We start from the raw sequence: 26,274 nt of genomic DNA on the forward strand, positions 1-26,274 counted from the left end.
GCCGCCGCCGCCGCCGCCGCCCGAACCCGCGCCGAGCGTGCGCCTCGCCCTCCTCCCGCGCCCGCTCTGCTCTAGGATGCTGCGGCAGGTTCTGCACAGGGGCTTGAGGACGTGTTTCTCCCGGCTCGGCCACTTCATTGCCAGTCACCCTGTCTTCTTCGCCTCGGCGCCGGTGCTCATCTCCATCCTGCTCGGCGCCAGCTTCAGCCGCTACCAGGTCGAGGAGAGCGTGGAGCACCTGCTGGCGCCCCAGCACAGCCTAGCCAAGATCGAGCGCAACCTCGTTAACAGCCTCTTCCCGGTCAACCGCTCCAAGCACCGTCTCTACTCGGACCTGCAGACCCCCGGGCGCTACGGCCGGGTCATCGTCACCTCCTTCCAGAAAGCCAACATGCTGGACCAGCATCACACCGACCTGATCTTAAAGGTGAGAGGGGACGGGTGCGGGCTGACTCCGCCAGCACCGCGGCGGCGGTCGGGCTGGCTCTGCGCTGGGGTCCCGGCTGAGAGCGCCACCTCTCCTAGCCCAGGCAGCTGCCGCAGGGACTCTCCTGCACCGCGCGCCCCAGGGCGGCCGACTGGAGCCTCCCAGCCTCCTGGACAGGGAGCGTCGGGGTCGGGGTCCAGCCCTGCCCGCGTCGCCACCACCGCCACCCCGCAGCTGCTGCAACAGTTGGGGCGGCGGCGGCCACAGTGCTGTGGTCGGTGCGCTTGTTTTGGTCGCAGTGGGCTTGGGGGTGGGGAGGCTTTGGGGTAACTGGGCCAGGAAGGAGCAGAACGAGAGAAGACATTCTGGAAAGTCCTACTACTTGAGAGCAAAATACTATGCTTGGAGGGGATTCCGAGATCCCCCTCCCTGTGCTCAGTTTTGTTTCTCCCTTTTTCTGGCCCCCCGGAGTGTTTGGGGAACGGTTGTTGGTGGGGGAGGTTGGAAAAGGACAAAAGAATGTGAGGCGGGATGGTGAGGAAAATGCCTCCACCCACCCAGAAAGAAGTGTGGTCTCTGGCGAGGACAGGGGGCTGCCCTGCTGCTCTCTTCTCCGGAGCGAGGTAGCCATCTCTATCTTCTAGGGTATGAAATTATGTTTGTAATTCGCAGTTACTTCGTCTTTCACAGCAGCTCCTCAAGAAATGCCAAAACTTTAGGAAAAGAGGGAACCGATCAATCCACTTTTATTTGGGTGCATCTGAGCATGGGGGTGAGGGGCAAAGCCAGAAGGGTGAGAACAGAAGCCAGGCTGTGTGGCCCCGAGAAGAGCACAGGAAACCGAGCAGCTGGTTAGAGGGTGACACTCGCAGAAACCGGTTGTGCCATCAGCTTGAGGTGGGAATTTGATGTGTTAAGTGAGGTTAAGGTGGTAACTTTCAGGAAGTTCCTAAGAAAAGCAGAGGAGTGAGGACTAGAGATGGAAAAGTGGAGACCTCAGGAGAGAAAAGGCAAGATAGGTGAGAATGTTCCATCTGAAGCCCTGATGGGGACTGTGGAGCTTGTTTACTTAAGGTTCTCCTTTGGGAGGGCAGACAAGAACCAGTCCCAGCTGGGACTCTGGTGCAGAGGGATGGAAGGTGATGGTTTTGTGTGAGTCTCTAGTCCAGGTCTGGTACTAGAGGCTGGTTAGATTTCTAGTCTACTTATCCGAAGGGGAGTCTGCCGGGAAACCTGGGGAACTCTTTGCTCTTCTTTTCCTCTACAGGTAATAGTTTATCCCTGGAGACAAGCTAATTTCCATCCATTATTTTCCTATGTCCGTTTGTTGACATGTTATCAATCAGCAATTAGTAATGAGGGGAATCTGACTAGGGGCTCAATGGAATTAGGATCTTCCCACGCTGAGTGGCTCATGATATTTTTAATGGCACACAAATCACACATTTACTCATCACAGAATCTTAATAACATTAATCCCGAGATGTTTGTTTTTCTCATGATTAGACTTCCAGGGTCAAAGTGGTTTTTTGTTTTTTTTTTCTCAATACTTTAGTGACTATATTTTGGGACACAGATAAATACTGCTCCAAAAGCTTTCCCAAGAAAACACGTAGTAGATTCATCATGGGCATAAGGAAACTGTAATTTAACCAGTTCTGACAGTTGGAAATGCCCCATCTTTTGATTGATGACCTACTAAATGATATTTCTCTTTTTGTGTTTTTTTTCAAGGTGATGTTTCCATTGCCTTTCCCCCCCCTCACAAACCATCACACCATTGTGACAGGCAGTCACCAGTTACAGTCACTCTCAAGGTTAATGAGACATCAGCAAGCACATCAGATCTCTTTGCAAATGGATTACTTCTTCCCTATTTGATTTTGATCAGTTCAGGACAGAAAAGAGTGTTATAGGAGAAGGTTGAGACTGGAGAGACAGAGGCTTCGCTTTGCCTCCATGTCTAAAGGGCAACTTTAAAGGACAATGGTCAAATCAGTGGATTGTTTTACGAAGTGGGATGGTTTTTCATCTTCTAGGTGTCTGAGTAAAATCAAAACCAAGCCTAACAGTGGTCCAAACTTATTTCTAGCTGATGTCTCTCTGGTCAAATGAGTTCATACAGCTTATAAAAATCCAGACTTACGAAACCAAGGAATTAACTGTCTTCAGTTTTAAATTATATGTTTAATTTTTTCTTTCTGCATCCAACCCCTACTTTTGGTAGGTATGGAGCCAGGGGACAGGAAGAGATGGACCTTCATTAGTCATGGTAATGTAAAGTGTGGGAGTGAGCACTTATTTTTTTAAATATTTTTTTCCATTTAGAGACATGATGACTTGTCCTTTACAAAAGGTGTCAGGAGTGAAAGAATCACTGTTATTGTTGTTACTAGTGTTATTCTGATACTTCGTTACTGGCATCAAGGATAGCATTGACAGTTAACACTACACAACACCGAACAGACCCTGCCGGTTTTATGGCGTCACATTTGAAATGAAGTGAAGTGGACAGAGCATAAGCAGGTCTGAGGCTTTTTCAGACCCCGGTACAAAACTGAGGAGGTGACTTGTAGGGCTGTGTAGGGTGTTGCTTCAAGCAAGAAGAGTAGACCCATTCTCTCCTCTTAATGTTTTGGGATTGTACCTGTGCACTGAAGTAGATCCTTCTTGGGATATTGGCCCCACTATTTGCTGACAAAAAAAAATAGACTGGGAGGAAGTGATGACAGAAAACGAACAGCCAGGTTGACGTTTTTAAATGTAATTGAGAGTATTACAGAAAAATATCGGTATTTGAAAATCCAGCTGATCTGGTTGGGAGGAGCTTTCTCGAATTTGCACAAGTGATATGATTGCCATACTCTGATCACTGTAGCGTAGAAGTTGACCCCACACTGTGAGGCATGACTCCCCCTAGCATTGGTTTCCCCTGAAGGCTACAGGACAAAGATGCAATATTAGGCAAAAGTGGGTAGGACCTGCTGGTGTTGACAAGGGCTCATGCTGTAGTTTCTGAACCTCTTTAAATAAATGCTGCTCTTCAAATGTCTTCCTTTGCCTAGAAAATTAAATTTAGCTGATTATATCTTGTAACAGAAAATCCATGATGTTCATCTCAAAGCAAATTTCAAAGTAGGGCCTCACAAGCTTTTATAGATACGTTTCTTTGCGATCACCTAAAATGAAGTGTAAGTAGGTCCCTTTGAGAATTGATCCAGGCTGGTAACAAAGCAATTCTTTATTTATTCCAGAATCATCTATGTAAAGTGAAGAATCAGTACAGCCCAGTACTTATGATAATGACATCATCTTTATAGGACTTTATAGGTTATAAATATACAGTATGTTTAAATACAGTAAATTAGGAAAAATGCTATATCCCATTTTACATATGAGAAAACTACTTCTTAGAAGTTAACTGACTTGTCCATGGGAAAAAAAATAAGACTAGAACCTGGACTGGACCCAGGGTTTTGGACTCCAAGCCCAGTGTTCTTTTCATTATAATTTACTTTCATATGATACACTACTGGAATGATTTAAAATGTACATTTTTGTTATCCAAATGAAGTACAGTTGACCAAAGTTTTATATCCCATCCCATCCAGTTGTTCTAATAGTGGTAATTGGATCATAAGAATATTTTTCTTAACTGATTATGTCTAGTGTCAATTAAAATCCACATACAGAAACTCCAAATGCCCAAAGTAAAGCATAAGATATTTATAATTAACAATATACAAGGATAGAAAGAAGATTTTATTGGAAAAAAAAAATCTCTGGATGATTGAATGTAGCTGCTTCCTGATTGAGTGCTGCTCATTGGCAGGGTCCAGGTTGATTGAACTTTAGTTCCTTACACAGTCCCTGGCACATAATAGGTACTCAATAAATACTTGTTGAATAGACCCTCCCTAGTTTACTCAGACATTTATGTGATAAGTTAAGGAAAATTCCATAAAAGCAAATTTGAAATGTGTTTGCATAGTGAGATTTTTATTTTTACAACTTTACAGACAGTTTCTAGGATTCTTTGTTTGCAAGATATCATTCTTCCCTCCTTGATAACCCTCGTAGTGATATCAAAACATATTTCAGTTTGAAAATTGGGTAGGGGAATTGCCTTTGTACAAAGTCCTCTTCTTCAGGGGAAACTCAGAATGTTTTATTCCAAACCACGGGAAGGACGCATCTTCACATAGCAAACATTCTTCCATTTACTAGGAGATCTCATTTCGTTCAAATATCAAGTTTCTGTTTTACTTAAACCTTTTATGTTTAAATACATTAAATAGAATTAAGTTGCAAACAAGGTTAATAAAATCTAACTTGAAGTTATTTACTTCAGGCTTTCCAAGAAAGGCAGCATAACTGCTAGCTCGGAGTCACAAAGACTGGGTAGCTAGATCAAGATCACAGTTTTTCCAAATGCTGTCTCAACACTTTCAATCATTATAGGAATCACCATCATTTCTTCCTCTACAATCTAAGGATCAGCAAATTTCAGCCTATTTTTTAACGTAGACTGAGTTTTTACAGTTTTAAAAGATTATAAACACAACAAAACAAAAACCAAGAAGGCTATATAGCAGAAATTGTGGCTCACGAAGCCTGAGAGATTTGCTATCTATACGTTAAAAGTTCCTATGTTGTATTCTAAAATTTCATGACTAGAGCACTTTCAAGAAGTTAATAATGTTAATCTGTAAGGCAGTAGTTCTCAACCGGGGCTGACTGTGCACCCACCCAGGGGACATCTGGCAATGGCTGGAGACATTTTTGGTTCTCACAACTTGGGGAAGAGGCATGTGCTACTGGCATCTAGTGGGTAGAGGCCAGGTTTGCGGCTAAACATCCTGTGATGCACAGCATAGCCCCCACAACAAAAAAATTACTTAACCCCAAATGTTAATAGTGCCAAGGTGGAGAAACTCTCTGCTTTGCATGTTTCTTTTGTTTTTTAAAGATTCTTTTTTTGCTACATTGATTATGTAAAATGAAACAATGCCAAAGAGAAGTTCACAGAGCTCTGGGGACAAATATTATGACCTCTGAGGTGATGCTCTCTTGGGCAGTTGAGCAGAGACCAGATTTTCCGGTGTAATCTTCCCCAAAATGCAATTATCTTGCTCTCTTCGATAGCTCTGCCCCTTCAGGTCTAAATCCCACCTGCTGTAGAGGAGCCCAAGAAACTGAATGCAGTATAACTGCTTAAATGACGAAGTGGCTAAGCTGACACTGGCCTTTGAGACTTGTCCATTACTAGAGTGCCCATTATTGGCATGCCTTAAGCATCAGTCAGTAGCAGTTGCCCACTTCGGTGGGGCTTCTTCTGACAGTGTGTAAGACCCCACTGTGAGCAGCGGCCTGAGGAGGCAGGAGGCAGTGCTTTGTTGCCTATTCCAGCCTCTCTGCTTTTCCAAGTATAAAATGACAATAGAAGAGCTTGCATCTAAGAAACACGGAATCAAAGAACCTTGGGTTTAGAAGGCACCTTAAAGGTCATCTCCACAGAGGCTAATGCTAGAATCTTCTCTTAGCATCTCAGGGTGCTTTGTTTGGTGCCAGGTGCTATGAAGCCTTGGGCATAGCACTTCTGGTGAGTTTTATCCAAGTGGCAGATACTCTTAGAAAAGATTGAGCCTGGGCCTGAAAAGGCAGCATTTGTGCATTTGCTGGGTCAGTCAATTGACTTTTACTCTTTATTTTTGTACTAGGGGAAAATGAAGGAGAGACTGAGATCGGTTTTCATTCTCCTTTCATTTCGTAGGTAGTGTATCCAAATAATCTAAGCACAGTCTCATCCTAGGGTTGTCTGACTTTTAAGCACATTTCATTTGTGTGATTAGTATGTCAGATGCCCACTTGTCTCATTTAGATTTGGGGAGCAGCCTTTTAATTCTCCATTTAGGTACACATTTGAGACAAACTTTGATTAAACTGAAATTTAGATATAAAACCTTAGTGGGAGAGGAAGCCCACCTTTGTAATAACTCATGGCATCTTGATAGATGCCATATTAGAGTTAGGGAAGGATGATTATATTTTAAATGACCACAAAAACTGAGCCTCTCAGGATTCACCAGACCTATAAACCTCACAGGACAGTCAAGCATTGAACTGATGACTCCTTACAAATATGAGAAGGAGAAGTAAGCTAACAGAAGTTATTTGTTTTCTACCTGAGTGTTTCCAGTCCCTTGGCACAAGAGCCAGGGAAATGTGAGATGCTGGTGAGCTGATCAACTTTGACTTTGTGGGATGTGCCATCTGGACCTGATTTCGGGGCTCAGTGTGAGCCCCAAGTGATACTTGAGATAGGCTTAAAGCAGACCTTTGAAGTCACCTGCTTGATAGCACATCACAGCAAGCAGGCCTGTCTGCAGCACTGCCTGTGTCTCCACCACATACCCGGAAGGCCACAGAACTACGGAGGAATCCTGCCAGACTGATTTAATGACCAGCAGGGGAGGTGAGTAATCGCTAACCTTTAAAAGACAAGAAAAGAAAAAAAAGGAAATCAACACCAGTTGTTATTTCTTACGGGAAGCCCTGAATAATATGTTGTGCTTGCAACTTCAGAATTCATATTTTGAACAAAAGGAGGCAGTGAGGAAATAGAAAAAGCTATTTTTATCTTCTTGCTCTCTAAGAAATCCTCTTGAGAATATTGTTTCTGCTACTTTGAAAGATCCCCATTGTTAGGTCTTCCACTTTAGGTTTAATTCATAGGCTTCAAGTACAGTTAAGATGATTTATTTAAGTGCAGTCGGTTATCTTGGGAGGTGATATCAGAAAAGGCTGATAGGGGAGTGGGGAAGTAAAACAGTGAGTAGCAGGAAGCCAATCAAGAGAGTATTATTAAGCAAGTGTCTACTGTGGGCAACTGGGGCTCAGTCTCACTAGGGAACTCTGGGAGACACTGTAGAATGTGTTAGAGAAATCTCAGTTGTGGATAAAGAAGCTGAATATTTTTTCCCCAACTCCAGCCATCATCGGCTGATTCAACTGCATTTAGGAACATTAAATTTCTGGCATTTTCTTATGCTGTGTTTCTCCCTATATATATATATTTTTTTTTTTTAAAAAAAGAATTGGGTACAGAGCTACAGGTGTTTATAGCAAGCAACCTTAGCATGGAGAGGTGAGTGTGAGCTGAGAATATACGGGTGGGACCCTGAGAGCATCTGCCCTAAGGGTCTTATATTCATCTAGAGTTATGCATCTGGAGATTTAGGGCCCTGTTTCTAGGGAATGGATATTCATCCCTTTACTCAACAAGATGGCTATGACCCTGTCTCCATGAAGCTTACAGTTAAGAATCATCCAGCATAGCTATTTAGTTATTCTCAAGTTTGACAAGTGCCAGTGGATGCTGGTAAAGATGACTCCAAACAGGGCCTAGACACCAACAGGATGCGTGGTCTTAGATGCCAAACCTCTATATTTGAGAGGCACATATTCATTCTCACCTTTATGAATACAGAAGTCTGCAGGCCCCCATCTTCACACATCTACTTTTGTTGTTCTCCCTAAAAGTGCCCTCCCTCCTCTTTTTAAGGACCAGTTCACATGCCTCCTACTTTATGAGGCTTTCTCAGATTCATGGCTTCTTCTCTCCCTTAAATCTATTGGGCTTTCATTCTTATCCACATTCTTTAATGCAGAGCTGTAGACTCTTATGTAATTTGCTATATTGTCATGTGATCATTTCTCTTAAGAGAGATAATGAACTCTTCAGGGGCAGGAACAATGTCTGACACTGCCAAATCTCTCCTAGAGCCTAGCATAATGTGGAGTTTGCAGCAGGTGCTTAATAAATTGTTACTGGTTTATAGCTTGTAAGATGGAAAATGTGCTCTGCCTCCCTATTGATTTATTTTGGTCAAATATAATTTTGCCTGGTACCATGACCATGTGATTTCTTTTGCTCTATATTCATTTTTCATCCTTGACAAATCTTGGTTTCAAACTTGTTGATAAGCAATAAGCATCTATTCTGTTTCCAGATCTGCTGCCATTTATATAAGGAGAAATTCTTAGAAACCCAAATATCTGACGACCTTCTCTGGTCCAAGTACAGTTTGGGAGGGTATAAACTTGACCTCAGTCCCCATTCAGTGGTCCATTTCCATGTCGGAGGGTGGAGCCCTGTGCAGTTCCCAGTGAGCACCCTGGAAACCAGGTCCCCACACTACACATTCTCTTATTTACTTAAATAAAAGTCTCAAAACATTGGCCACACCCATATTCAAATGTAAATAGGAAACACACTTAAAAGAAAAAATCAAGGACAAATGGTTTTCCTGACCATAGCACCAGTGTTCAGGAGATCAACATTCTGATGTTGCTCAGTCTCCCTCTTCTTAAAAGTTAGCCCAGAGTAACAGACAGTATTGTTCTAAAAGGCAAACTTAAAAAAAAATGATACTTGTACCAAATCAGCATATTTATGTGAGTTTCATGGAAACACTAAAACTGCTAATTTTTCAGCGTGGAAGATACAGATTCCTTTACCCATTCCTCCATGAGGCTCTCCTGCTGTCACTAATACCATGGCTTTGTCAATTCTTTCTAATTGTCTCAAGAAAAAAAAATGCATCTCTACTATAGAGCTGTCATTATAAATGCTCAACAACATTTTGCGGTATTTATACCTTAATTGTATGAGGTTTGAGTTGTTGGATTTTGTTTTTGTTCGTGTGGTATAGGCAAGTAGTCATACTGAGTAAAGATTGTTCGATTGATCTCCGACTTTCTAAAATGCACACACATCACCTAGGCATCTTGCTAAAATACAGACTGATTCAGAGGGTCTGGGGTGGGACCTGCAAGTCTGCATTTTTAACAAGATCTGAGGTGATGCTGATGCTACAGATCAGCAGAACACACTTTGAGTAGCAAGGCTCAAATTTAACTGTTGAAAACAGAAAACTGGATTTAGAATCAGGAAAGCCAAGTTCAAGTTCCAGTTCTCCTAAGTATGTATCTTTGGGCAAGTCACCTAACCTCCCTGAGAAACAGGTTCCTTATTTGCAGTGAGTGTAATAGCATCTCCTTCACCCACTTAAGGTAAAGATAGAATGAGATAAAGTATGTGAAGGCACTGTGTAACCATAGCCTTCTGTAAAGTGTGTTATCATTACTACTATTTACTTTGAAAATGACTGCTATTTCCTCCCATGTGCCAGCTCTTTCAAAGCCATTATTGCCTGTTGAGTAAATACACATGTAGCCACGTTTTTCTTTGATCCAACAGGCAATAATGGGTGCTCAATCTACATTCAATACTCATATTGCCAATTTGTTGGTCTTTAATGACTCCATCTGAGTCATTACAGACAATTGGATTCAACCTACTGCTGAGCATGCAGCTCCTCTTCCTGCAGAAAGTTCTTAGGCAGGCAGAGCTGCAGATGGGGATGGGTGCATTGCATTCCAGCACACCAACATGGTTCCTCTGGGCTCAGAACCTCCTCTTCATGCCTGATGGGGCTTTGCACACAAAAAAAGCCTTCACTTCCTGCCCAGGGAAGTGCCTTTTGAATTAAAACTTCTGAGAAGCTGCGGGCTCTGGTTTCAGGGCTCTCCTCACCACATCTCACAGCACAGCATGCCAAAGAGGGATTCTCCAGTGATTTAGGTGAGAATGTTGATCATTCTCCTCTCTTACTGAATTTACATGACTACAGTGTTTCCCTGGGAAATCTCGTCCACATAAGTAGATCTGCAAGCACTTCATAGGGAAGAGTGTCATAAGAATTGCCAGAGATCAGGAGCACCAGGCAACGTGATAATTGTAAAGTCCTCTGAAACTGGAATGTTGCAAAATTTTGCAGACTGTGAATTTTGATCATTTAGTTCAGTGTGCTTCCCCACCTACCCCTTTAGAAAATTTCTTTTTATAAGATCCCAAAAGAAATCCGCAATTATTCAGGCTCCACATCAAATCCACCAAAGAAGATTCCTCTGCCTATCTGGTTCTCTATCCCTAATCTCTTCAAACAAAATTAACCTCTGCGTAAGTGAGGGTTAGCAGTACTTCTCAAACTTTGTACTTCTAAATTCCCTGGGAATTTCAGCATGCAAATTCTGATTCAGTAGGTCTGAGGCAGTAGCACTGACATTCTGCACTTCCAACAAGCACCCAGGGATGTTGATGCTACTGGACTGCAGACAGCATTTTGAGTAGAGCAGTAGATTAGTGGATCTAAGGAATCTTGCTGAACCTTTGTATATCCTGACTACTCAGTTCTAATTAATTGCCTCTATAAGCTAAAGTAGTGGCTCTCCAACTTGAGCAGATAGGCATTGGAGAACTTGTTCAAAATAGATTGTGGTCTCCACCCCAGAGAGCTTCTGAGTCAGTAGGTCTGGGGTGGAGCCTGAGAATTTGCATTTCTAACAGATTCGCAAGGTGATGCTGTTCTTGCTGGTCCAGGGACCACACTTTCAGAACCACTGCTATAAAGTATCCTAGAAATTAGCTACCAGGATTACTTCCAAAAATGCAGTCTCTCTCTGTGGAATCTGGCCAATAAGATACAAGCAGGATGAAAAAGTTGTTTGCTCAGCACTTAATTCTGAATGATGCTATAATAGCTCTTCTACAAAGGGTATTAAATAAATCTGAATATCTGAAGTTTGCACTGTAAGGCAAGCATGTTGAACAGAGGGCCATACTCTACTGCCTGTCTCCTGGTGTTGGAATTCAGGAGAAAGGGGCTGAAGAGAGGAAAGGGCACCCTGAGATGGAGGAAGAGAGATACACCTTCCCCACAATACACACACACCATGGATGTTGTTGCTACCATCTCCACATATGGGATTGCCAAAGCTTTCGTTCTTCCAAAGACTTCCCATACAGGGTCATCTGCCATTTGCCTTCCTTTAAAACAAACCAGATGGTACAGCAGGCACAAACAGGAGCTACATGCTGCATTTCTGAGATAGCGTCCCAGTACTGTGGTCCTGTTGAAGAAAAAGTTACTCAAAACCCTTGTTAAAGAATGATAAGGCAGAGTTTATTCAGCAGGAGCCACTAAGATAGTATAGGGACTACTGCAGTGGGGTTTTGCAGTTGGGGAGAGATCCGACCCACTCTGAACATGACAAGGAAGAGTGGGAATTTATAGCCAAGGAGCAGGATGGGGTCAGTGGATAGAACATTATTAAGAGGAAACATCGGGGGAAGGGGCAGATTCTGGCTAAACCAATCCGACAGGATTCTTGCTGAAAGCTGGCCAGGATGATCAGATATCATCTGAGAGATGGTCAGAGATGAAGAATTTGGTCAGATATCTAGAATGATCAGATACAAAGGGTGGGGGATTATGGTTAAATGGATTTAGAAGAAGTCTTCTTAAAATTGGATGATGTAAAGACAGAAAAGGAAATCTGAATGCCAAGGGTTAGTTGGGAAGAAGGTTCAGAGGAGCCTGACTAGAGTTTGGTAAAGGAAGAGTCGTCAGTTGTCAGAGGTGAGGTGCCCACAGGGAGGACCCTGGCAGCTAATGTTCAGTGGCAATTACTGTTTGATGTCAAGTGCTGTCAGAGAGAGGTGACAGTTGCAACCAAAATTCAGTGGGTACCAGTTTGGGCAGAGTGGAAAAAGCATCGCTTTAGAACCCAAAGTTTTGTGTTTGAGGCTGTGAACTATTAATGTGTCCTTGATCAATTCACTTAACCTCTCTGGGAGGTCTCAATTTCTTCATCTATAAAATGGGATCAGCAATATTATCATTGTGAAATCCACCCAGTGTTCTCCATTAACAAATGCTTACTCTCCAGGAGAATGGACTTGCCAGAGCACGATTCTGAAACGTTATCCTAGGTTCTTTCCCATTTCAGCTCCCTTCAGCCTTTCTGCCTTACCTAAGAGTTGGTGGGGAGAGAGTCAACAGGGGTCAGGGATTCAAAGAAATCAATTTGAAGCACTACAGCCAGGGAAGGGAATAGAAGACAGGAAAAAACTATACCACTAGAGAAATACTTGTGAAGGTCACAGGTCTACTAAAAGACTGAGATTTCATTGGAAGATTATATAGCAATTTCCCCTTACCACACTTTACTACCACATCAGCAGAGCTGCAGTTTAATAATAGTGGATTACAGCTGAAAGAGCAAAAAGACACAGACCCTCTCTGAGGAGAAGTATGTGGGAAAATCCAACGTAAACAAGAGAGACAAAAACAAGGACAGTAGAGGAAATTAAACTTCTGGTACCTATAGCTACAACAAACATTAAATACATTCTGACCCCTAGATTAACATAAATCTTCCCTGTAAAGTCCTATTATCTTAGTTCGTATTAACTGATATAACGTGTCTAACCTTGAAGAAAAAATTACAAGGCAAGCCAAAATAAAATATATATACTCTGAAGAGACAATGGAAACATCAAAACCAGACTCAGATATGGGAATTTAAATTCAATACCAGACAGGGAATTTAAAGTAACTATGAAGGCCAGGCGAGGTGGTTCATGCCTATAATCCTGGCACTTTGGGAAGCCAAGGTGGAAGGATAGCTTGAGGCCAGGAGTTCATAACCAGCCTGGGCAACATAGCAAGACCCTGTCTCTACAAACAAATTTAAAAAATATTAACAGGGCATGGTGGTACATGCCTGTAGTCCTAGATTCTTGGGAAGCTGAGACAGGAGGGTCATTTGAGCCCAGGAGTTTGAGGCTGCAGCGAGCTTTGATTACACCACTACACTCCAGCCTGGGTAACAGAGTGAGATCCTGTCTCAAAAAAATAAAGTAACAATGATTAACATCTTAAGGGCTTTAGTGGAAAAAGTAGACATCAAGACCACATGGGTAATGTAAGCAGAGAAGTGGAAACTCTCAGAATGAATCAAAAGGAAATGCTAGAGATAAACACTGGAACAGAAATGAACAAAGGCTTTGATGAACTCATCAGTAGACTTAACTGCCAAGGAAAGAATCAGTGAGCTTGAATATAGGGCAATAGAAACGTCACAAACTGAAACACAAAGAGTTAAAAGAGAAAAAAAAATCGCAAACGGAACATCTAAAAATTGTGAGACAGGGTTATCAAAATATATGACATACACATAATTGGAATACCAGAGGGAGAAGAATGAAGCAGAAGACGTTTGAAGTAACAATGGCCAAAACTTTCCAAAATTAAAGACACCAAACCACAGATTCAGGTAGCTCAAAGAACACCAAGACAGATAAGTACTCATAAAACCACACTTAGGTGTATCATAATCAAACTACAGAAAACCAAAGACAAAGAGGAAATCTTAAAAGAAGCCAGGGTTGGGGGGACACCTTATATATAGAGGAACAAGGAAAAGAATTACATTAGAGTTATCAGAGAAAAAATTGCAAGAAGAGAATGAAGATAAATAGTTAAAGGGTTAAAAGAAAAAAAATCAACCTAAAATTCAATAGCCAGTAAAATTATGCTTCAAAGTGAAGGAGATATAAAGACTTTCTCAGACAGAAACTGAGTGAATTCATCGCCAGCAGTCTTGTCCCGCAAAAAGTGTTATAAGAAGTTGTTCAAGAAAAAGGAAAACTATATAGGTCAGAAACTCAGATCTATGTAAAGAAGAGTATTAGAGAAGGAATAAATGAAGCTGAACTAGCTGAACTAAAATATTTTTATTTTTCTTACTCTTAATTGATCTGAAACATAACTTCATTTAAATCAATAGCAACAATATATTGGATGATTATAACATGGATAAGTGAAATGAATGGCAGCCATGTCACAAGGCATGTGAGGGAGGAATTGGGAATACCCTGTTATAACTGCACCACATATAAAGCAGTATTGTTTAAAGGTGAATTTAAATTAGGTATAAATGTATATTGTAAGTGCTAGGGCAACCACTAAAAATTTTTTTAAAGAAGTAAAATTGATATACTAACAGAGGAGATAAAATGCTCAATTAAAAGCAGAGAAGGCAGAAAAAGAGGAGGTAAAAAAACAAGAACAAATGCAAAAAAAAAAAAAAACTGAGAACAGTTACCACCATGGCAGATATTAATCTAATTGTATCAATAATCACTTTAAGTGTGAATGGTATAAATATACGAAGTAAAAGATGATGACTGTCAAAGTGGATTATGGAAAAAAAAAGACCTAACTCTATATTGTCTATAAGAAACCCACTTTAAATAGAGTCATACAGTTAAAAGTAAAGGGATGCTAATTCTGCTAACCAAGAGAAAGCTAGAGTAGCTATGTTCATTTCAGACGAAGCTAACATCAGAACAAGAACAATTATCAGGAATAAAGAGGGGTATTACCTAATTATAAAGGGATCAATTCTCCAAGAAGATACAACAATCCTAAATATGTATATACTTAACAACAGAGCATCAAAATACATGAGGCACGAACTGATAGAACTGAAAGGAGAAACAGACAAATCCACTATTATAGTTGGAGACTTCAACATTCCTCTGTCAGTAATGGATTAAAAAAAAACAGGCAGAAAATAAGTAAGAATATAGATAATCAGGACAGAGTAAGGGACAGCATGTCTACTACTCTGGGAAGATACATGATCCAACTCTAATAAGGGTACCTCTTACAGAAGTGTAGGGGTTAAATAGGAGAAGCAAGACACTGGAGACAGGGAGATGCCATCTGTGCACCCAAGGAGCTGTTGTAAGTCTGCAGGCAGAAGGCTTGGAATACAATAGCTGCAGAAAGAGAAGAAAGGACATAGATCAGACCACCATTTTCCAAAATGTGTTCTAGGAAAGCTCCCTTTAGTGCTATTAAAAAAAAAAAAAAAAAAAAAAAAAAAGCTCTGTGGCCAGATAACTTTGGCAAACAATAGATGTGGTACTCCCATATCAGATCCTCATATTGCATGCACATTATCATAGTAAAAGCTCTAAAAAGTTCCTCTGTAACAAAACCTATTTAACTCTGTCCAGTTTGGCATTTCTCAAATCTATTTGAGATGAATATTTTTTACTTTTTTGGTGGCCCCTATCAACATCCCAAGAATCCAATGTGCGTCAGAACATACACTGAAAATACCAGCCCAAAGATTGGGAGATAGAATTAATAAGACTTCAAGATCATTGGATCTGGGAGTCATCAAAGGGAAAAGGGTGACATTGGCTTAGAAGTTTCTCAGCTGGGTGAGTAGAAGGAGGATGATGCTGTGTTAACCATTACAGGAAACAGGTGGAAGAACAAATTTGGAGAAAAGGATTCAGCTGTTATATATATGCCAGTTGCAATACTCCCATACCATTTATTTGCAAATCTTCAGGAGGCAGATGGAAATTAAGATCCGGAGTTTGAAGAAGAGGTAAAGTGTTGATGTGAACTGGAGATCGGTCAGTGTAAAGGTGACAAGTCAAACCATGGAGGTGGAATTCATTGCCCGCGAAGAATATATTCTGTTATGACAAGATCAGAAGTGCCAATGACAATCTTGAGTAACATCAAATTTACAAATAGGCAAAGGTAGAGAAGTCAGAAGAACACTGAGAAAGCTAGGTCGAAAGACAGGAGGAGAAGAAAGAGTTGAGTCATGTAATTCATTATGGGAGAAAAAAAGGGTTTCAGTCAAACTACAAATATTTACTGAGTACCATTCTTTGCCGGGCATATAGTAGAGGATGCAGCAGTGAAGAAACCATGCTCAGGCTTTACCAGAGCCTGCTGGATTCCCATGAAAATATGGATTCCATTTTCATGGGAATCCAGTAGGCTCTGTCTACTTTTCCTATCCTGATTCAAATGGGATGCCAGTATGACAACTCCTATGATTTGTCATGAATGGGAAACCAAGTGCCATCTTCAAAATTTCAGGTCTTAAATCTGGAGGAGGAAGCCAACATCCCTTTGGAGCCATGAATATTGTCCAAACTCCATCTGTTGCTCAGATGGGAATTTCGGTGGAATCACTGGACAGTATGGCTCAGCAGACTCCTGTAGGTAATGCTGTATCCTCAGTTGACTCATTCACTCTGTTCACACAAAAGATGTTGGACAACTTATACAATTTTGCTTCATCGTTCGCTGTCTCTGAGGCCCAGATGACACCAAGCCTATATGAAATGTTCATTCTGCAAAGTGTGTTTCTGAAATGGTATGAAAACTTTCAAAGATGACTACCACAGAACCCTCTCTTTTGGAAAACATAATTTGAATAAAATAATTTTTAATGGATTCTGAAATTTGTCATGTCTTGAAGATAACTGACTCCATTTAAAAGTATGAAGTCAAAGAATCATGAAACCTAGGTTTAAAAACTTCTTAGTGACTGAAGATTAATTAAAATCTTTATTAAAAGTTAAAAACATTGAAAACTGAAAAAAAATGCTTAACCATCTCAAGATATTTTTAAGTACTTCTTGACTTTTTATTATTGACTTAACTGTGTGCCTCTGCTCAGAGTTTAAGGAAATGAAGATTTAAAAAGTAGCCATTGAATTTTTCTTAGAACTCATTGTTGAGTTTTGGTTCAGCGCTAGGATAGAATCTAGACTGTAGTGGTTTGAGAAGTGAGTGGGAGGTGAGGAAATAAAGTTAGCAAGCACAAATCACCCTTTGAGGTATAGTTGGAGACATCAAATGTAAAGGGTTTATTAAAGAAGGGGAGATGTGGCAGAAGGTGGAAAGGACATGGGGTTAATTAGGCCTTTTTTAAAATATGGAAGAGACATGAATATATTTTAAAGCCCATGGGAAAGAATTAGTAGAGTTTGAGGACATGGGAGAAGAAGGAATAAACTGTACTAGAAAGAAGGAAAGGAAAGATAAAACCCAGTGAAAGCAATTGACCTTAAAAAGAGAGAGAGCCATGCCCTTGATTTTCACAGGAGGGCAAGAAGGGGAGTAGGTTTAGGTATTTATATGGTGGCAGCAAGTTGGTAATTCCCATCTGGCTGGGGTTTGCTCTGGAAGATAGAAAACAAGGTCAGCAGCTGAAAATGAGTCTTGTCGAGTGCTAAAGAAAGAACATTCTAATATCTGTGAGCTTGGCGACCAATTGACAAGGGAATGAGAAGAGGCTAGGTCCTAATGTGGAAGCAATCTCTTTTACAGAATTTGAGTATGAAAGCAAAGGGACAGTCTCTCCTTCCCTTTTATCTTAAGATGAGCAAAAGTATAGAGAAGAAATTGAAGTGGAAGTTTGGTGAGAGAGTTCACATAGGGTATATTTAAATTTCAGAAGAAGAATATGGATTAAAAGTAAGAAAGAATTATTAACTCCAAGAATTATTTGGCATTTGAATAGCTCATCAGAGGAGACTGGAATGACCTAGAATGGTTTAAATAGAGGTTGGGGTGGTGTGACCTCCGAGGATCACACAGCCTTTAAATTTCATCACATATCTCAGTGGTTCTCCACCCTGGCTACGTATTAGAATCACCATAGTAACTCAAATATACTGTACCCAAGCCTTAAACCCATGGATTCTCATTTCATTGGTCTAAAAACAGTGGCCTACTCCAAATATAGTCCACAGATTGGCAGCATCAGTAGCACTGACAATCGCGTGGGACCCTATTAGAACTGCAGACTCTCAGGCTTCACTCAGACCTACTAAATCAGAATCTGCATTTTAACAGGATCCTTAGTTGATTTGTACACATCTTAAAGTCTGAGAAGCGCTAGACTAAAGCATGGTCTAAAGTGGGGCCCAAACTTAGGTACTTATTTGAAGCTCCCCTAGGAAATTCTAATGCATGGTTAGAGTTAGGAACTGCTACTAGATAGAAAAAGAGATCATTTTACAATTGTATTAAGCACATATGATAAAATCTCATTGTATTCTATATACACACAAAAAAGAATGCATGTAAAAACGGGTGAAATCCAAATAAGGCCTGTCACACTGACCAAAGTCAGTTTTGTGGTTTTGGTAATTTACTATGGTAATGAAAGATATTAGGGGAAGCTGAGTAAGGGATACATGGGAGCTCTAAACTAATTTGCAACTTCTCATGAGTCTTAAATAAAAAGTTTTTTTGAAAAAATTTAAGCTAGGCCGGGCACAGTGGCTCATGCCTGTAATCCCAGCGCTTTGGGCGGCCGAGGCAGGCGGATCACCTGAGGTTGGGAGTTCAAGACCAGCCTGACCAACATGGAGAAACCTCGTCTCTACTAAAGAAAATGCAAAGTTAGCCGGGTGTGGTGGTACATGCCTGTAATCCCAGCTACGCGGGAGGCTGAGGCAGGAGAATCGCTTGAACTCAGGAGGCGGAGGTTGCTGTGAGCGGAAATCGCGCCACTGCACTCCAGCCTGGGCAACAACAGCAAAACTCTGTCTCACAAAAAAAAAAAAAAAAAAAAAACGTAAGCTAAGAGATCCTACCTAAGATGAAGGGCAGCTGCTTTCCATCATCATCTAAGATGTACACGGGCTCCATCATTTATTCGTAGGGGAGCCATTAAAGGATTTAAAGCAGAGGAAAGACAGATTTGGATTTGTGTTGTAGAAAAATAAGTCTGGTGGCATATGAAGGGTAGACTGAAAGCAAAAAAAGCTAAGTTAGGAAGCTGTTTCTGCCATCCACATAGATTATAAGGGCTAGAAACCAAATCAGGAGCAATGGAAATGGAGTATGGGAGGATGGATTTGAGAGATTTGGGAGGCAAAATTAACAAGATTTTATCAATGATGCAAGGGTTCTCAATCTTGGCTGTGTGTTATAGTCTTCTGGGAAGCTTTTTAAAATACAGATACCTAAACCCTCACCAAGAGATTCTCATTTAATGGTATGAGGGTGGGCCCAGGTATCTGAGTTTGTAAAGTTCCTCAGGTGGTTCAAATGGTCAGGGCTTAGAGGGGCTAGATCAGAGACTCAAGCCAAGGAAGCAGGACGTGCAGAGCAAGCCTCATAGGCTTTTAATCCAGTATTCCAGGAACCAGCATGGATGAGGAGGAGGTAGCAAAGGTACAGCCTGGAAAAATTAGAGAGGTAGCCCTTCCTTTTCCATTTGTTTTATGTTGAGAAAAATCACAAAACTTTGAGTTAACATGTGTAAAGCCATAATCCTTGCAACCTATCTATCTTCCCATGGCCTGTCTAGACAAACAGATTTAAAAAAAAAAAAAAAACAGTTGTTTGTGCCATCTAAACATAACCTCAGCTTGTTTTACACACACACACACACAGAAACACACAACTTTCTTGTCAATCCCAAAATTTGAAGTACACAATTATATATATATATATAAAAATATAAAGAAATCCTCAGGAAGCTGGGCTAGAATGGCTTGGGAAACAAGGTGAAATTCTTTTTTTTTTTCTTGAGATGGAGTCTCGCTCTGTCTCCCAGGCTGGAGTGCAGTGGCACGATCTCAGCTCACTGCAACCTCCACCTCCCAGGTTCAAGCTGTTCTCCTGCCGTAGCCTCCCGAGTAGCTGGGACTACAGGCGTTTGCCACCACGCCCAGCTAATTTTTGTATTTTTAGTAGAGATGGAGTTTCACCATCTTGGCCAGGATGGTCTCGATCTCTTGACCTCATGATCAGCCCGCCTCAGCCTCCCAAGGTGCTGGGATTACAGGCGTGAGCCACCGCACCCGGCCAAAATTCTTATTTTTTTTAACTGCTGCTAGCCATTCTGCATATTTCGGAAAGCCCCTCCCAAGTTGTTTCCTAAAGTCCACCCAGACATTGTTCCCATCTTTCCCCAGGGAAATCTTTCATTTTGTGTAGGTTTGCTTTTATTAATGTAAGGCTTTTTGGGGGGAGGGGGTGGGGAGGAGCCAGCCAATTGCTGCAACAGGTATGGAGTGTGGGTGCTCCTGCTCCCCGCCCACTGGGGCAGCAGGGCAGCAGGCACAGCAAAGCTTCCTCAGCACTCACTGCTAATAGACTCCAAGATTCCACGGAAAGTATCCTGTGAGTACACACCCTACCCTCAGATTCACACGTTGAAAGCAGCCAATGACTGACAGACTGTCTTTTACAGGGTGATCTGCCAAAGCCCACAGTCTCTGCCTGATAAAAACAATCAGAGGTTTCCCTACTGAGAGTTGCTTGCCGCCTATTGGGGTCTGTCTGTATAAAATTGTGTGCAAAGCACCATGAAAATGTTTCCACCTCAAAATGGTCTGCTCTTTAGCATTTCACTTTTCCCTTTTAGGACGTTTTTGCTCCTTTTCAACTGAAAAAAGTTACAAAGCCCTCTCATAGCCATTATAATAATGCATAAGCACCTCATAATATAAGCACATCACAGATTTTAACAATTATTTTAAGTGGTTAGTGTGAGATAGAAAACTTTAAGGTGGCATTTCAGGGCTACTGCTATGTTCCAGGTTCTTCTATTTCATTATGTCTTAGCTTTGTATGAGCTATGTTATTTACAAGGTAAAAGAGTAACACCTAAGCTCATCCATTTCTTAAGTGAACCCAAACATAGTTTGAGATCTGTAGGCTGGTTTAAATTGATTCTGGTAAAGCTACTTCAGCCTGGAAGAGGAGAGAAGAAATGATAGACTGAGAATTTTTAAATATTTTATTCTCATTCCAATGTGCTAGTCATTTTACAAATGCATATATTAATATCTGCCTGTGTATTCCCTTGAGAGCTGGGCTGCAAAAGTGTTGCTATACTTTCTGGTTTGGTTTTGTTTTTAAACTGCCACAGTATCTTTACTTTTACAAACATAAAAGTATATATACTTATTTTAACAATCATACTTTCCAACATGTACTGTTTCTTCTTGTTTGTTTGCTTTTTTATTTGCTTGTTTTGCTTTTTTTCTCTAGTCTTTCAGAATTAGCTAGTACTTTCGCTCAATCACTTCTCAATATTTAACAAGGTTTCAGGACATGCAAGGGGAAGCTGTTTAATGCATGCTGGTGATGCCAAGGAGATTGTACAAGAGTATGTTGGCTTGTCCAGAATGTTTCTATCTTGAGTATTGTGTGCCTACTCTCCACATGCGCTGTGCTGGGAGCGGGGATATAACAAATAACAAGATTCAGTTCCTTTCTTCAAACAGCTGAAAGAAGATGCCGTTATAATATTTCAAGTGATAAAACAGATGTGTATACACCCTGGGGACCAGGGAGGATCTAAAATGCATGTCTAGAGCAGGCTTCCTGGAGGAGGTTATGCCTAAGCCAAGCCCATCACTTCTCACAAGTCCAAACTCCTACAAGGGAGGGCAGGGGCCTATAACTTGGCTGCTCACTCTGCAGCCCTTTCAGAAACAGCCCCAGTTTCTTATTAGTGCTGATTCGCACCAGCTTTTTCCCCAGAATAGAGGACAGGGCTCTAAAGAGTGCCCTGTAAATCCCTTCCTGCCTCACATCAAATAAGTCACTGCAGAATATCACATCCAGTAAACCTTGCCATTGTACCTCGAACAAAAAGAGAAGTGCTGCTTCTCAAAAAGAATACCACCCTCACATCATGAGAGAGGCAGTTGCTCTATGACAACGCCACTAGACAGCCAGGACAAATATGGGATTTCCAGGCATTAAATTAAAAGCATCATGCACTTCACAAATAGCAACGTTTGGGTGAAGGTGCCAGCTACATTTTCTGATTGAGATGGGGAAATGTTTCTCAATGCACAGAGGAGTGCTGAAGAGTGCTGAACACCTGTGATAGGCTTTTCTGCCAGGCATTTCATCTATGTTGTCTCATTCGGGAGCCAACAACACTACAAGACAGTAATCCCATTTTGATGATGGGGAAGCTGATGCTCTAGAAGGGTGTCTCGCTCAAGGTCATCAGGAAGTGACTAACTTAGTTTGATATGAACACAAGTCTGTATGACTTAAGTATCAGACTCTTTCTAGCATACCAGGCTGCCTCTGGGGCTCTTCATTCTTGCAGTGTTTACAGTTTAGCTTACTGGTCTTGAAGTTATTCTCCCACAGAACAGTAAGGAAAAGACAAAACAGCCTAATATCCAAGGGGCAAAAGGCTTGATCAGGTACTTTAGAAAAGAAGATAGCCACAGGGCTAATGAGCATGTGGAAAGGTGCCTAGTTTCAGACATCATGGAAATGCGAATTAAAATCAAAATGAGATACCAGTACACACCCATCAGAATGGTAAAAAATTAAAAAGACCGGCAATACCAAGTGTTGCTGAGGATATGGGGTAACTGGAACTCTCACACATTGCTGGTGAGACTGTAAAATGTTATGATCACTTTGGAAACTTAAACTAAATATATGCCTACTCTGTGATCCCAAAATTCCACCCATGAGTCTATATACCCAGTGATGTGCTGGGGCTGGCTCCTACTGACTCCTGAAAGCTGACTGGCCTCATCTTTTCCAAACTCCCACTCCCTTGGTAGAAGAAAAATGGCCATGGTGGGGTATTTACCAACACAAACCAGAGCTTTATTATTATTATTATTATTGTTATACTTTAAGTTCTAGGGTACATGTGCACAACATGCAGGCTAGTTTCATAGGTATACACGTGCCATGCTGACTTCGCTGCACCCATCAACCCCTCATTAACATTAGGTATTTCTCCCAATGCTATCCGTCCCCTAGCCCCCCACCCCACGACAGTCCCCGGTGTGTGATGTTCCCCTTCCTGTGTCCAAGTGTTCTCATTGTTTAATTTCCACCTATGAGTGAGAACATGCGGTGTTTGGTTTTCTGTTCTTGTGATAGTTTGCTGAGAATGATGGTTTCCAGCTTCATCTATGTCCCTGCGAAGGACATGAACTCATCCCTTTTTGTGGCTCCATAGTATTCCATGGTGTATATGTGCCACATTTTCTTAATTGAGTCTATCATTGATGGACATTTGCATTGGTTCCAACTCTTTGCCGTTGTGAATAGTGCCGCAATAAACATACGTGTGCATGTGTCTTTATAGCAGCATGATTTATAGTCCTTTGGATATATACCCAGTAATGGGATCACTGGGTCAAATGGTATTTCTACCTCTAGATCCTTGAGGAATCACCACACTGTCTTCCACAATGGTTGAACTAGTTTATGCTCCCACCAACAGTGTAAAAGCATTCCCATTTCTCCACATCCTCTCCAGCACCTGTTGTTTCCTGACTTTTTAATGATCACCATTATAACTGGTGTGAGATGGTATCTCACTGTGGTTTTGATATCCATTTGTCTGATGACCAGTGATGATGAGCATTTTTTCATGTGTCGGTTGGCTGCATAAATGTCTTCTTTTGAGAGGTGTCTGTTCATATCCTTTGCCCACTTTTTGATGAGGTGGTTTTTTCTTGTAAATTTGTTTAAGTTCATTGTAGATTCTGGATATTAGCCCTTTGTCAGATAAGTAGCTTGCAAAAATTTTCTCCCATTCTGTAGGTTGCCTGTTCACTCTGATGGTAGTTTCTTTTGCTGTGCAGAAGCTCTTTAGTTTAATGAGACCCCATTTGTCGATTTTGGCTTTTGTTGCCATTGCTTTTGGTGTTTTAGACATGAAGTCCTTGCCCACGCCTATGTCCTGAATGGTATTGCCTAGGCCTTCTTCTAGGGTTTTTATGGTTTTAGGTCTAACATGTAAGTCTTTAATCCATCTTGAATTAATTTTTGTATAAGGTGTAAGGAAGGGATCCAGTTTCAGCTTTCTACATATGGCTAGCGAGTTTTCCCAGCACCATTTATTAAATAGGGAATCCTTTCCCCATTGCTTGTTTTTGTCAGGTTTGTCAAAGATCAGATAGTTGTAGATATGCTGCATTATTTCTGAGGGCTCTGTTCTGTTCCATTGATCTATGTCTCTGTTGTGGTACCAGTACCATGCTGTTTTGGTTACTATAGCCTTGTAGTATAGTTTGAAGTCAGGTAGCGTCATGCCTCCAGCTTTGTTCTTTTGGCTTAGGATTGACTTGGTGATGTGGGCTCTTTTTTGGTTCCATATGAACTTTAAAGTAGTTTTTTCCAATTCTTTGAAGAAAGTCATTGGTAGCTTGATGGGGATGTCATAGAATCTATAAATTACCTTGGGCAGTATGGCCATTTTCAAGGTATTGATTCTTCCAACCCATGAGCATGGAATGTTCTTCCATTTGTTTGTATCCTCTTTTATTTCATTGAGCAGTGGTTTGTAGTTCTCCTTGAAGAGGTCCTTCACATCCCTTGTAAGTTGGATTCCTAGGTATTTTATTCTCTTTGAAGCAATTGTGAATGCGAGTTCACTCATGATTTGGCTCTCTGTTTGTCTGTGATTGGTGTATAACAATGCTTGTGATGTTTGTACATTGATTTTGTATCCTGAGACTTTGCTGAAGTTGCTAATCAGCTAAAGGAGATTTTGGGCTGAGACAATGGGGTTTTCTAGATATACAATCATGTCATCTGCAAACAGGGACAATTTGACTTCCTCTTTTCCTAATTGAATACCCTTTATTTCCTTCTCCTGCCTGATTGCCCTGACCAGAACTTCCAGCACTATGTTGAATAGGAGTGGTGAGAGAGGGCATCCCTGTCTTGTGCCAGTTTTCAAAGGGAATGCTTCCAGTTTTTGCCCATTCAGTATGATATTGGCTGTGGGTTTGTCATAGATAGCTATTATTATTTCGAATTACGTCCCATCAATACCTAATTTATTGAGAGTTTTTAGCATGAAAGGTGGTTGAATTTTGTCAAAGGCCTTTTCTGCATCTATTGAGATAATCATGTGGTTTTTGCCTTTGGTTCTGTTTATACGCTGGATTACATTTATTGATTTGCGTATGTTGAACCAGCCTTGCATCCCAGGGATGAAGCCCACTTGATCATGGTGTATAACCTTTTTGATGTGCTGCTGGATTCAGTTTACCAGTATTTTATTGAGGATTTTTGCATCAATGTTCATCAAGGATATTGGTCTGAAATTCTCTTTTTTGGTTATGTCCCTGCCAGGCTTTGGTATCAGGATGATGCTGGCCTCATAAAATGTGTTAGGGAGGATTCCCTCTTTTTCTATCGATTGGAATAGTTTCAGAAGGAATGGTACCAGTTCCTCCCTGTACCTCAGGTAGAATTTGGCTGTGAATCAATCAGGTCCTGGACTCTTTTTGGTTGGTAAGCTATTGATTATTGCCAAATTTCAGAGCCTGTCATTGGTCTATTCAGAGATTCAACTTCTTCCTGGTTTAGTCTTGGGAGGGTGTATTTGTCGAGGAATTTATCCATTTCTTCTAGATTTTCTAGTTTATTTGTGTAGAGGTATTCGTAGTATTCTCTGATGGTAGATTGTATTTCTGTGGGATGAGTGGTGATAACCCCTTTTTCATTTCTTATTGCATCTACTTGATTCTTCTCTCTTTTCTTATTTATTAGTCTTGCTAGCAGTCTATAAATTTTGTTGATCTTCTGAAAAAACCAGCCCCTGGATTCATTAATTTTTTGAAGGGTTTATTGTGTCTCTATTTCCTTCAGTTCTGCTCGGATTTTAGTTATTTCTAGCCTTCTGCTAGCTTTTTAATGTGTTTGCTCTTGCTTTTCTAGTTCTTTTAATTGTGATGTTAGGGTGTCAATTTTGGATCTTTCCTGCTTTCTCTTGTGGGCATTTAGTGCTATAAATTTCCCTCTACACACTGCTTTGAATGTGTCCCAGAGATTCTGGTATATTGTGTCTTTGTTCTCATTGGTTTCAAAGAACATCTTTATTTTTGCCTTCATTTCATTATGTACCCAGTAGTCATTCAGGAACAGGTTGTTCAGTTTCCATGTAGTTGAGCGGTTTTGAGTGAGTTTCTTAATCCTGAGTTCTAGTTTGATTGCACTGTGGTCTGAGAGACAGTTTGTTATAATTTCTGTTCTTTTACATTTGCTGAGGAGAGCTTTACTTCCAACTATGTGGTCAGCTTTGGAATAGGTGTGCTGTGGTGCTGAAAAAAATGTATATTCTGTTGATATGGGGTGGAGAGTTCTGTA

The 26,274-nt window shown here is 41.1% G+C and overlaps 1 protein-coding gene and 1 pseudogene across 1 annotated transcript in view; both read left to right on the forward strand.

Annotated features, from left to right (window-relative positions):
- The window catches only part of PTCHD1 (patched domain containing 1), a 70,203-nt gene that overhangs the window by 843 nt on the left and 43,086 nt on the right, over positions 1 to 26,274 (forward strand). Inside the window, exon 2 of the mRNA XM_032756683.2 lies at positions 76 to 427. Coding sequence (XP_032612574.1) covers positions 77 to 427 — 351 coding nt within the window. The 5' untranslated portion in view covers position 76. The remainder of the gene's footprint in view (positions 1 to 75; positions 428 to 26,274) is intronic.
- On the forward strand, positions 1,194 to 18,741 carry LOC116812207 (protein Hikeshi-like; annotated as a pseudogene).

This window comes from Hylobates moloch, unplaced genomic scaffold (genome assembly GCF_009828535.3).
Source record: "Hylobates moloch isolate HMO894 unplaced genomic scaffold, HMol_V3 SCAFFOLD_7, whole genome shotgun sequence".
Classification (NCBI taxonomy): Eukaryota; Metazoa; Chordata; class Mammalia; order Primates; family Hylobatidae; genus Hylobates; species Hylobates moloch.